The 13471-nt window shown below is 37.7% G+C and overlaps 1 protein-coding gene across 1 annotated transcript in view; it reads left to right on the top strand.

Annotated features, from left to right (window-relative positions):
- The window catches only part of UTRN (utrophin), a 469064-nt gene that overhangs the window by 73945 nt on the left and 381648 nt on the right, over positions 1-13471 (top strand). The window contains 7 exon segments of the mRNA XM_086708068.1: positions 182-354; positions 3171-3286; positions 4188-4348; positions 8756-8959; positions 9883-10064; positions 10771-10921; positions 12087-12206. Coding sequence (XP_086564194.1) covers positions 182-354; positions 3171-3286; positions 4188-4348; positions 8756-8959; positions 9883-10064; positions 10771-10921; positions 12087-12206 — 1107 coding nt within the window.

Consider the following 13471-nt stretch of genomic DNA (forward strand, 5'->3'; position numbering starts at 1 on the left):
AAATAATTACTGTTAAAAACATTTATCTTTTCAGCATTTAAAGGAAAATTTTGAGATAAAATGAATACCAATTACCTGATCCATAATGATTAATTAATGTAATATTCCTTACTCAAGGACTTGATTCCAGCAACTATTTTAAGTTATAGCCAGGCATTTTTTTTTTGTTTGTTTTGAACAGGTAAAAGATGTCATGAAAGATGTCATGTCAGACCTGCAGCAGACAAACAGTGAGAAGATCCTACTGAGCTGGGTGCGCCAGTCCACACGGCCATACAGCCAGGTCAACGTCCTCAATTTCACCACCAGCTGGACAGATGGCCTCGCCTTTAATGCCGTGCTCCACCGACATAAGTGAGATATGACCTGACAAGATGTGGGCCTTACAAATTTGTATCTCCTCTCTGTCTCCCTCTTACTATTCCTCCCTAAAGCCCTTTGCCCACAATCACTGCTCTCCTCTCTTCACACGTTTAAACATGAAGAAAAGAAACATTATGGAAGAAAATACCCATGGAGTCTTTATTTCCATAGGATTTAAATGCCACAGTGCAATGTCCATGGTTTCTTCTACATATTTACACGTTTAAAAAATGTAAAATAATTCACATAGTTCAGTCCCACTCACTCAGCACTAACCAGTAATATATATACTGAATTGTGTTATGTTTTCATTCTCATACCAAAAGGGAAACTCTATAAATCCAATGCAATTTCAATTAAATATAGATAACTGATTTGTGTGTGTGTGTGTGTGTGAAACTTGTAATTATATAAAAGACCAAAGGGGCAAGAAGAGCCAGTATATTCTCGAAGAAGAACCAGGCCGAAGTACTTCCGAAACAGAAATAAAAGTAGTTATGAAGCTATATTTATTAAGACTATATATATAGTCTATAAATAAGTACACAAATATAATAATAGGCTGAACCATGTGAAATTGCCAACATTTGACTGTTTTGACATATAAGAATGGCAGTTTCATATAGTTCAGCCTAACAGGATAAAAAACTCAGAAATAGCTTCATCCTGCTATACACCTGAGCTAATGTTGCAGATTAATAGTATGGGATAATTGGTTACCCATATGGAAATAAGTGTATTGGATCTTTACCTCCTTATACCCAAAAGAAAATTCCAGATGCATCAAGGATTTAAATATGAGAGGCAAAATTTATTATATGTTTTATTGCTATTGTAAATTATTTAATGTTTCAGGTCCTGTTTCATGTAGGTTTTTTGCTGATATATAAAAAATGTAATTGACTTTTCTAAATCTTAGATCTGGAAACTTGTTAAACTTTCACAAATTTTACCAAAATGTTTACAAGTCTTACAAAAATGTTTCTTCAGTTTTTTAAAAAGTTTTTTTTAATGTTTAATCATTTTTTGAGAGACAGAGCATGAGTGGGGGAGAAGCAGAGAGAGAGGGAGATACACAGTCTGAAGCAGGCTCCAGGCTCTGAGCTGTCAGCACAGAGCCCAATGTGGGACTTGAACTCATAAACCTTGAGATCATGACCTGAGCCAAAGTCAGCCGCTTAACTGACTGAGCCACCCAGGTGCCCTGGTATATATATTTTTTTAGACTGTCCCTGAATCATAATAGTTTCTTCTCTTATTTTCTCTTACCTCCTCATTTATGCCTTGTCCTTCAATACAATATTGATTTGAATTGGTGATAGAGAACAGAATGTTTTTTTCTACATAGTGAAGGGTGTGGTTTCAATGTTTTACCGCAAGACTAATATTTACTGTAACTTTTTTTTAAATATACTTTTTATCTAGTTAACAAACTCCTACACCCAAGTGTCTATAGACCCTACACTTCTCCTTTATTAGTTTAAGAGGGTTGGACTCTGTTCCTAGTTGGTTTAGAAATGTTATCAAGTAACTAGAATTTTAGCCAAAACTTTTACCCAACTATTATTTAATTGATTCAGCAAGTATATATGGAGTGCCTTTTATGTACTATATACAGCATGTGTAGCAGAGAACAAGACAGGCAAAAATCTCAGTCCTCTTGGAATTTCTGTTCAAATAGAGGGGGGGAAGACAATTAAATGAAAATGTAAGTTGTATAGCATATAGAAATGGTAAATGCACTGAAGAAAAACATATTGGGCAAGAGGGGAGGAGGTACCTGGCATGCAGGAAGTCAGTGGGTGCAGGGGCATGAGTAGGAGGAGAAATAGGAGATGAAGTCAGAGAAGGAACTGGATCTGAGAGTAGGGGAGGCAAGTCCCAGAAATTAAGTGGGTCTAAGATGTAAGAAAAGATAGAGTACAAAGAAAATGATCAACTTTTGGGTAAGACAGAGCAATAACAATGTCCAATTTGTGGGATTAAAAGAAAATCAAGATAGAAAGGAAATATTAGACAATGATAGTATGGAGGAAGATGGATGGTGAAAAGTTCTCTCAGGGCCTAGTTGTAGGAGTATCCCGTGAGCTGATCAGAGCTGGATTTTCTATTCTGCTAATCTTGGTCTTTGAATTGGACAATTTAGTCCATTAACATTTATTGTAATAATTGATGTGTTTAGGTTCATTTTTACCTCTTGTTTTAAGCTTTTCATTTCTTTTACCTTTTTTGTATATTTTTTCTTTGCTGTCTTGTATTGATAAGTTACTCTTACCTTTTTTCTTTTACTATTTGGGAAATATCATATACCATTTCTAATCTTTCAGTGGTTACTTCATAAGTTTTATTCAGCATATTTGACTGATACAAAAAATTTAGACTCTTTTACCTATTGTTTTGTATTGTAAATTACTTTAAAAAGTAATATGACAAGTCTTTGAGATATAAAAGATAAATTTATTTTTATTTTAATGTTTATTTATTTTAAGAGAGAGAGAGAATGCACACACATGTGCAAGTAGGGGAGGGGCGAGAGGCAGAGAGAAAGAATCCCAAGCAGGCTCCACATTTACAGTGGGGATGTGGGGCTCAAACTCATGAACTGCGAGATTATGAACTGAGCTAAAGTCAGATGCTTAACCGACTGAGCCACCCAGATGCCCTAAAACATAAATTTCTTAATTTAAACTCACAGTGAAATAATCTAAACCTGAAGTGTATTAGATTATAACAATGACTATATATTAGGTTACAGCAATGTCCATATATTTCATCTTTACTCAGTTTTATTTGCATGGTAATTTCAGACCTGATCTCTTCAACTGGGATAGAGTTGTCAAAATGTCCCCAATTGAGAGACTTGAACATGCCTTCAGCAAGGCTCAAACTTATTTGGGAATTGAAAAGCTGTTAGATCCTGAAGGTATTGTTCACTGTTTAATTTCAACCTTGATTTTGCCTTTTTAAAATTTTTTTCTTTTTGGAAAGAATAATGAGAATTGTGGTGTATTTTTTCTTTTGAAATAGGGTGCAAGCCATTTCACTGCAGACAAGTTATTAGTACTGTTATACTTAATTTGTAGGATGAGTTGGGAGGAAATGTAATTATATCATTGGAGATTAGTTACTTGATACTAGCAGCATAAGATTTAAAGATTTAGGAAAATATAATTATTAGGGAAACAATTTAGTATTTGACTTATTTAATGATACATTTTTATATGATCTTCTTGCATATAATGTGAAAACTTTAGTTACAAATATTGTAAAGTTCTAGACTTATTTTCATATTATAAATAAAGTCCGTGTCATCTTTTTGTTTTTATTTATTTTTAAGAGTATTTTTATTTTTGAGAGAGAGAGTCAGATCATGCGCAGGGGAGGGACAGAGAGAGAGGGAGACACAGAATCCGAAGCAGGCTCCAGGCCCTGAGCTGTCAGCACAGAGAGCCCAACAGGGGCTTGAACTCACGAACTGTGAGATCATGACCTGAGCTGAAGTTGGTCACTTAACCAACTGAGCCACCTAGGCACCCCAATAAATTCTGTGTCATCTTAAATTGTAGTTTATCTTTGAACATTTTTGGGAAGCTTTTAGGGGAGACTTTTAAGAAGTGGGATATTGAGCAAAATAAATAATCGTCTTTGCCTTTGTTTCATATATTATTATATGACATAGAAATTTACTGAGCTATGGTATTGCAAGCATTATGTACTAGTATTGTTTATGGGTACCAAGGGTGGTTATTTTATATCTAATATTGAGCGATTCACATATTTTGGACATCTAATTTAAGCTGGTTCTTATTTTCTTCCCCTTTTAGATGTTGCTGTTCAGCTTCCTGACAAGAAATCCATAATTATGTATTTAACATCTTTGTTTGAGGTGCTTCCTCAGCAAGTCACAATAGATGCCATCCGTGAAGTAGAGACACTCCCAAGGAAATATAAGAAAGAATGCGAAGAAGGAGAAATTAGTATACGGGTACAGGTCAATTTTTAATAAAAAGTTTGACTTGCCATATTTGTTTTCTCTTACATACTAGATAAAAATACTTTCAGGGGATTTTTTTTCTTGATGGAGAACATCTTGGCTTCTCAGCTTACATAGGCACAAGAAGTTCAGTTTTTCAATTAGCATGCTTTCATATGTCATATGTATGCAATGGAGAGCTGTAGCTCAACTGATTTTACTGAGAAGGAACACACATCATTTCACACAATAAGGCTGGAGGTAGAGTCTAGGGCTGGGAGCATACAGCTGCATGATATGCTTAAGAACCTACATTTTCCCATCATGTATTCATTTTATCTTTGTTGTCGTGTGCTGAAGTTGGCTTTTCTCCTATTAGCCTAGTTTTGCTCTAAGTACTAATTTTTTTTTTTTTTTTGGCCACTGAAGAAAAGATTTTTATCATTATATTTTCACAAGGGCTATCAAAACATAAGCTTTAGTTCCTCTTTCATTTAGGAAGAGTAGTTGACAATAGGCTACTAGGTGAGTTTTTCATTGAAGGGCTTAAAATGGTTTTATTCATCAGGGTATAGATGTATTTTTGGGGAGAGATATAAAGTTATGAATTTTTCTTTCTGCATTATCCTGCCTTAAATCAATCTGTGTTTTCTTACTCTGCTTTAGTCTAACCAGTTCTTTTAATTCATAAAATGAGAATTTTAAGAGTTGGATGAAACCTTAAAAAGTCATTTGGTCCAAAATGTTAGCAGCCCATAAACCAAGGGATACACGTGGATTTCAGAATGATAAGAAATACATTTTAGAGAGAAAGCATGGGATTTGAAGCTCAAAGTTCATCTCTGTTACTGTTTGTTTTGGGTTTCTTACTTACCTTTTCAACCACAGTTTTATCTGCAAAATCTGGATAAAACCACCCTACTTCATAAAGGTAATTCAGAGTGCCTACAGTAATATTAAGAGGCACTCAGTAAGCAGCACCTATCATCATTATAATTTATAAATTTGTCTTGGCATTGCCATTCACTCATTCAACAAGTTCCTTTTTTAAAAATGGGGCCACCTGGGTGGCTCAGTCGGTTGAGTGCCTGACTCTTGATTTTGGCTCAGGTCATGATACCAGGGTCGTGGGATTGAGCCCTGCATCCACACTGAGCCTGGAGCCTGCTTGGGATTCTCTGTCACTCTCTGTCCTTCTGCCCCTCTCCCACTCACTCCCTCTTTCTACCCGCCCCCGCCCCCCCCCCCAAAAAAGTTAGTTAATTCTCATATAATGACATTGTTCTTGCGATCAGCATAACACTTTTTTTTTTTATTCTCTAAAGCTCGGAGAGCTTACTTATTATTTCAGATTTTCTTTGGGTAGTAGGTACCAATCCTTTTATTTTCTCCAATTTGGAATACATCATGATTTACAAAAAAAGAAAATAACTTATTGAGGGAAAGAGGTCAAGAGATGTGTCCAATTCTGAACCCAGGACTCTTTATTAGTTTTGAAAATCAAATGATATTGAGGAAAAGCCCTAATGTTTTATAATTGACTGAAAAAAATGCTGAGAAGCATTTGTCTCTAGTAGCATAGCTATTATCCTTCATTAATGATGCACCCTGCTGAGTGGCTCAGATAATCTTCTGAGGTTGCCTTTTGGTTTTAAAATCACTTCTTGATGGGATCGGAGTCCCTCTTGTTACAAAGATGGGATATTTTACTTTGCTTAGTTAAGGCCATACTTTCTTAAAAAGCAAGAAAGTTTCATTTGCCTTTCATGATGTGTGGATAAAATAATCATTTCTCTTTAGTGCTCAGGATTACATGATAAGAATTGCGGAAGCCGTTTGCTTTTTGATTAAGAGCCAGTGTATTAACACTAACCTCTTCATTTGCATGCTTTCATTAGTGCCTTAGAGGCTGAAATAAGTTAATTGAAGAAATAAAATATGCTCAAGTTTTAATCATCTACCCTTTGATGGAGTTTGCCACCCGCTACTTTCCAGTGAACACTGAGAGCCAGTCTTCCTTTCTGGCTCTTCCTACAAAACATATGCTGTAGAGCCATTAGGTGGTCAGCAAAAAATATTCGCATTTCTCTATAAATCAAACTTTCAGTTGAAAGTCTCCTCTCATGTTTCACTTAATACCTTCTGAACATTTGCAGTTAAATAATGCCTTCCACCTCACCCCTCATGAATACTAGTGCCTATCTAAGTGACTGTTGGCTGGTCACTAACTGTCCTTGTTCTCAGGTGTCCGCATTGGAGTATAGAAGTTTGGTAGTCACTTGATCTCCAGGGTTATTTTGTCTCCACAGTTTCAGGATTTTAGGTCCAGAACTTACCTCATTTTCCCTTCTCTGTTGTTGGCACCATCTGTGTCTTAATTATCCAGTGTTTCATCTGTGTGCTCCCTGATTCATCTTTTTAACTCCTGCAAATGGTTTACGGGGTCCGTTTGATTCTTCCACCAGAATGTTTTTGGTGTGTGTTTTTTTTCCGTTGCAGCCTTCATGCTGATCAAAAGCCTCATCTTCTCTTATAGTTTACAAGACCCAGACTACCTCTGTAATTCATCTCAGGCCACCGCCCTGTGGTCCTGGTGGACATTTCCCTTTCCTTCCCAAAGATTTTGTGCATGTGGGTTCCCGTCTATGAAATGCTCATCCATCTACCTACTATTTGCATGGCAAGCTCCCCGTCTTTTCTGTTTCGATGGGACTTTTTCAGAGAAGTCTTCCCTGATTAACCTATTGAAACCCTACACCCACACACCCACATGCACCCCACCCCCCCACTGTTTCTTGCTGCCACAATATTTTTGTAAACTGTTAGGAATTTTATAATGTTTCCTAAGAGCGTTGGGAAAGCTGTGAAAGATTTTAAGCAGCAAAGTCTTATGATGTGATTATGTTTTCCAAAGATAGTCCTGCTGCTGTGTGCGAAGTGGATTGTAGAGGTGGGAGTGTGGGAGGCAGTGGTTAGCGGGCAGTTGTAGCTCTGAAGAATGACATCAGTTTTTGTGGAGATGGAAGGGTCTTGATGGATTTGAGATAGATTTTGAAGGTAGGGATTGCTTACACATTAAATGTGGGAGGCAAAAGTCAGAGAGAAGCGTGGGCTCCCTAGATTTTTCGCTGGAGGAATTAAGTGCCATTCCAATGGGAATGGATGAGACCACTGAGGCGAAGTAGACAGAAAAGAAAAAGGGGCCCAAGACTTAATTTTGAGATTTGTTACTTAGAGGTTGACAAATATTATTTAACCAGGAAGGATGCCAATGTGGTGTTACCGAAGCAGGGAGAGGAGAATCTGAAAATAGTGGGGGGTGGTCAGCCATGTCAGATGTTACTGAGAGCTTAAGAAACTTTGGGTGACTAGATCTCTGGGTTTGCTTGGAATAGTTCTGGTTTATTTGTGTCATCCTACCACCATTATTATCAAAAGTGTTCTAGTTTGTTGGTTAATTACATGGTCAGTCTAAAGATGATGCTAGAAAAGTGGATTTGTCAATGGGAAGGTAATTGGTGACATTGACAAAAGCCTTTTCAGGTGAGTAGTGGGGACCAAAACCAAATTGGAGTGAACAGGATTGTTGAGAAACTGTAGGTGCTAAATATGTGAGCATTTCATATATTGTTCTCTCTATATTTTTGTGTTTGAAATGTGTATAAATTGTGGATGAGAGGTAATAAAGTGGAGGAAGGCTGTACACAAATTTTAATGAAGTTTGCTCTGAACGGGAACAATGAGTGAGATAGTTGATTTGGTTCTAAGATTCTAAAGTGTATGAGAAAATACTCCATTGCTTAGGAAGAACTTAAGATGAATTTATTCCACGGGTCCTTAAAAAAAGGCCAGCAAGTAAACTTGAGGGCAACTGCCTCAAAAAATACCATTGGTACAACAGCCTACATGTGTGGCTGTATTTCATTGTCTAAAATGTAATGCTAAATGCAATTCAGTAAAACTGAGGGTCAAAGCAGAGTTCCAATTTCTATTTTTCTTTAAATTATATCCATCCTTGAAGGCCCCAAATGTTCCAAATTCTCTGTAAAATTTTCCTATTTTAGCCCTTGTTGAACTCAAATAGCATCCCTTGTTGTATCCATGGCATTTATAACTCTGCTAATAGCCATTTTATTTTTGTTCAGAAGTGATTCATGTGGGTTATTTCTCTCTCTCCAACTATATTTGAATCTCCGTGAATATAGAATCCATGAGTGTATTGCACTTTTGTACCCCTTGTCTTCCTAGCATGCTTAATAAATGCTTCCTGCCTGATTCATGGCTTTGCTTGCCCAGCTCCTGAAAATTGGATGAATGCCTGAGTCATGGTGGCTCCTCCCTTAAGGTTCTCCATAACAGTGTGTCTTTGTTGAACACCTTCATGATGCTTGTGGGTATTTCTTGGGTTTGTTTTTCTAGAGCTCAGCGCCGGAGGAAGAGCACGAGAGTCCCCGAGCTGAAACCCCCAGCACTGTCACCGAGGTGGATATGGGTCTGGACAGCTATCAGATAGCCCTGGAGGAAGTGCTGACCTGGTTGCTTTCTGCTGAGGATACTTTCCAGGAGCAGGATGATATTTCCGACGATGTGGAAGAAGTCAAACGCCAGTTTGCTACCCATGAAGTAAATAATCCGTAGCTGAGGAGCAGAATACGTCCACCATGGTGGTGCCTGTGCCTTACTCAGGGGCTCTACCCTGATGTTTGTTGCCTACTGAATTCTGCTCCACAGAATGGTCATGATATAGTTCAGGACTTGTGGTAGTTAAATAAGGCTCTGTTATAAAATTGGCCTGGGTGATTATCTGTGCCTTGGAAATAGATTTCAGATCGTACTCTTATCATGACTTGTGTGTTCTGTGGAGCCACTGACAACAGTTAGTGTGTAGGACTGCTTGTTTCTGAAGCTATAGTTTTATTGTAATAGTTAAAACAGCATATGGCTAATCAATGCACCAGATCTTTAGGTTTTGAGTGTTCCCTAGAAAGTGATTATTTTTATTGATTGGATGATGAAGCAAATGTCGTATCCATTCCTGTGTAATTTTCATATAATGAAAATTTCCTATTATTTTGAGGATATATGTTGTATTGTAGGGTAATGATTTGATTACATGGAGATTTCTTTTTGATTAGTAGGTTTTTGGGTGGGTATATTAATTGGCAGGTTTTTATTTGCTATTTTGATTTGACAATAATAGAAATGGTAATATTCCTTGAGCGGTTCCTCTTGGGTGAGCATTGTGTTTTATTTATTCTGTTTTCTCATAATTCCATGTTCACAATCAGTAGCATAATCAACAGTTATTTAAAAATAGCTGGTATTATCAGATGTAACATTGTCCTCTTTGATCTGTTCCCCTTTCTACTGAGGCCAGCTGCGTATTTTCCACCTTCAGAGCTTAAACAATCGGATCAAAGTCTACTTTATTTATACTCTACATGGAGACTTCTTTTCCTGAAGCGTTAATATTAGGCATTAACAACTTATTAAGATTTTTTTTCTTCAATGAGCAGCTCACAAATCATAATGATGTACCTTTCTAGGATTTTATGATGGAGCTGACAGCACACCAGAGCAGTGTGGGGAATGTCCTGCAGGCAGGAAACCAGCTGATAACACAAGGAACTCTGTCAGATGAAGAGGAATATGAGATTCAGGAACAAATGGGCTTGCTGAATGCTAGATGGGAGGCACTTAGGGTGGATAGTATGGACAGACAGTCCCGGTGAGTGAAGCGAGATATTAACACTCTATTCCATTGACTGCATTGCGTGGTTTAGCTTAGTAAAAGCCTGAGTGTCTGTGAAGAGAAGATAATTTCAGAACTTGCCTTGTAAAATTTGCACTTTTCCTTTTGTAATGTTGCTGGAATTGTGTGCGATCTTTGTTTCCTCTTTGATACGTTCACCAAATGAGAAGGCAGAAGTTGGAATACAGAAATTAGCAAAAAAGGAGAAGACATTTCGTGTGGATAGTTATCTCTTTGCAGTATTAAAATCGGCTAACTTTTAACTGGAGACGAAGACTGGACTATGTAGTGTTTATCGACAATTCCATCTTGTAACAGTTTTTAAGGCAGTGTTTTTCCCATGGTTCATTTTATTTCATGTATTGTGTATTAGGGAGCAAGTGGCATTCCATCGCAATTTCCACCTATTTAATAAGCAGGAATTCCTGATTGAAGAAACAATGATTCTGATATGAATAGAGGGTGCTGTTATTTGCATTCTTTGACCATACTTAATGGACTCCATTTAGGAAGAAAGTAAAAGTTTTTTTTTTTCTTGTTTCTATATTGAAAGACTAACTGCTACTTTAAATGGTTAGACAAGACTGCATTCCCTTGCCCCATTTCTTTGGTGCCTGGAGCATGTGTTTGCCTTTGCAAAGGGAAAAAGGAGTGGGGATGACGTGTGTTTGTCCCCGGACAGGCTGCACGATGTGCTGATGGAATTGCAGAAGAAACAGCTGCAGCAGCTCTCCGCCTGGTTGACACTCACGGAGGAACGCATTCAGAAGATGGAAACCTGCCCCCTGGATGATGATTTAAAATCCCTACAAAAGCTGCTAGAAGATCATAAAGTAAATCTGGCTCCTATTTCTTTTAGACCGTATCAAATATGAAAAGGCAGCACTTAGCATGCTAGGGGCTGATGGCTTCTATCATTAGTGCAGGGATGGGACACTTCTTCAGTGTTCTCGATTATTCCGTATGGATAGGGTGGAGCTCGTGGGGGCTTTTCCAAGCGAGGGATGAAAGTGCAGGTACAATTTTGTGGAAGGATGTATCGTTTCAGTATGAAAGTACTTAGTGTTCCCAAGGCTCTCAAGAATTTTTGTTTTGGATGTGTAGGTGGTTAAAGACCCTAGTGTATTGGCATTAATGCAGTGTGTGGGTAAAGAAGCAAACCCTCAGATTTATCTGTACCTGGTCCTTTAATGAAAGCTGTGTTTCTTCTATGGTATAGGAGAATATCAGGCACTAGATGAGGAATCATAATTTGGTGGTTAATTTAATTTGGTCACACAGTTAGAAGACAACTTTAGAAGCAAAATAGCTTCTCCGCAAATTGTTTGAAAACTTTTAGTTTTCAGTGGAATATCTAGACAACTGATAGATAAAACTTTAGGGATACATTAAACACAATTTAAGAGGCATTTGACAACACTATTGGTAGTGTTTAAATAAATTACCTATATATAAGCATCTTATGACCTCGCATACTCTTCCCATGGAAGAGGAGAATGGAAGGCGTCAGTATATTCTGAATTGCTTTCTTGGGTAGCTCATCTGAATAGCTTCTGACTGTCAAATAGCATCCTACTTATCTCTCAGCTTACGTTATGTTGCACTAAAATGATCTCTGACTCTGTATATGTAAGGTTTGTTTTTTGTTGGTTTTTTTTTTTTGGTCTTACAAATTCTACGTTCTTAATTTCTAGTATATTCATTCAAGTCATCTATTCTACCTTTTTTTTTTTTTTTTGCCAGAACATGGACTAAAAGTGATGATATCCCATTTGCAGTCTGTTATGACACTGCATTTTCAATCTGCTTTGGTTCATAATGAAATGTGAAGATGTATAAGGGACTTGTTTCATTAGTAGAACACTTAGGGTAATGATTGAAAATTTAAGCATGCTGTCTCATTAAGTGTCCTTAATTACTATTGACAGCTGAGTGGATTTTAAATAGGTAAATGTGAAAAGATTAGAAATGATGGTGTATCTTAATTCTTTTCTCTAGCGTTTGCAAAATGATCTTGAGGCTGAACAGGTGAAGGTAAATTCACTGACGCACATGGTCGTGATTGTTGATGAAAACAGTGGTGAGAGCGCTACGGCTGTTCTCGAAGATCAGTTACAGGTATGGACCCTGGAGACGGGATACTCATAAGGACCCTGTTGTCTGAAACCCTTATATGGCACCCCTGTTCTTCAGGTCCTGTATCACTTCTCATTTAGAAGAGTAGACTCACCTTTGGGGTGCCTGGGTGGCTCAGCTGGTTAAGCATCCAATTCTTGATACCAGTTCAGGTCATGATCTTGTGGCTCATGGGATCGAGCCCCGAGTGGGGCTCTATGCCGGTGGGGCAGAGCCTGCTTGGGATTCTCTCCCTCCCTCTCTCTCTGCCCTTTCCCTACTGTGCTCTCTCTCTCAAAATAAAAATAAACATTAAAGAGCTTTAAAAAAGGGAGTAGACTAACTTTGAAGTTGTACTTCTGAGTTGGGGTCCTACAACTTGTGGGTTTACAAGAGTACTCAGCATCTTTCCTTCCCTTCAGCCCTTGGGGTAGATGGGCAGAGCTGCTTGTGGTCCCCAGCTTCTCCTGAAAAATGGAAACAAGCTTGGGAACCAATCTCAACAAGTGCTCTATAGATTTCTTGTTCAGAATTGCTTGAGGACTTTGTTGAAATGTAGTTTCCGGGTCTCCATGGAGACCTAAATCCCTGGGGGTGGGGCCTGTGGATCTGCACTTACGTGCATACTGAAATTTGAGAATTTCAGCCATGTAGAATTTAATATTCCTGCTTCTTTGGTACATCAGTGCATGAATTTCAACAAGAATTTTGGGAACCCCTAACAAAATTGTTGCTTTAGCGCAGAGGTTATAGTGTATCTTTACAAGTCTTTATTAAGAGGGTTATTGGTATTTTATTTGAACAATGTTTGGATTACCCAGTATGATGTCGCCAAATGGTTTTCAGTCACTCTCAGACTATAATCTTATCATATGAAATTCTTTTTCTTTTATAACAGTTAAAGTTGGCCAGTGGTTCTGAGAACTGCTGGTGTAGTACTACTTAGTTATTGTAGTAACCTGAGAGATAGGCATTCATGTTTTGCCTGTTTCACAGTGAGGAAACTGAAATTCAGAAAGGTCATGTGATGCCACTGAGATTTAAGTAGGCATTGAATTTTCATGCCAAGATTGGAGACCTGTCTTTGGCTCTAACTTCTCTACCCTTTGCATCCTACAAAGCTTACTGTGGTATTAAATATTGAAATAGTATAATATGAATTAAATAATTCTTTGCATATGTAAGTAATGTAGAAATTAAATGTAACATTTGTCGATCATTATAAAATGGTGGTAAAATGATTTGTTGGGAAAGTCCTCATGAATATT

The sequence above is a fragment of the Puma concolor genome, chromosome B2 (genome assembly GCF_028749965.1).
Source record: "Puma concolor isolate L17-30 chromosome B2, mPumCon1.1.hap2, whole genome shotgun sequence".
NCBI lineage: Eukaryota > Metazoa > Chordata > Mammalia > Carnivora > Felidae > Puma > Puma concolor.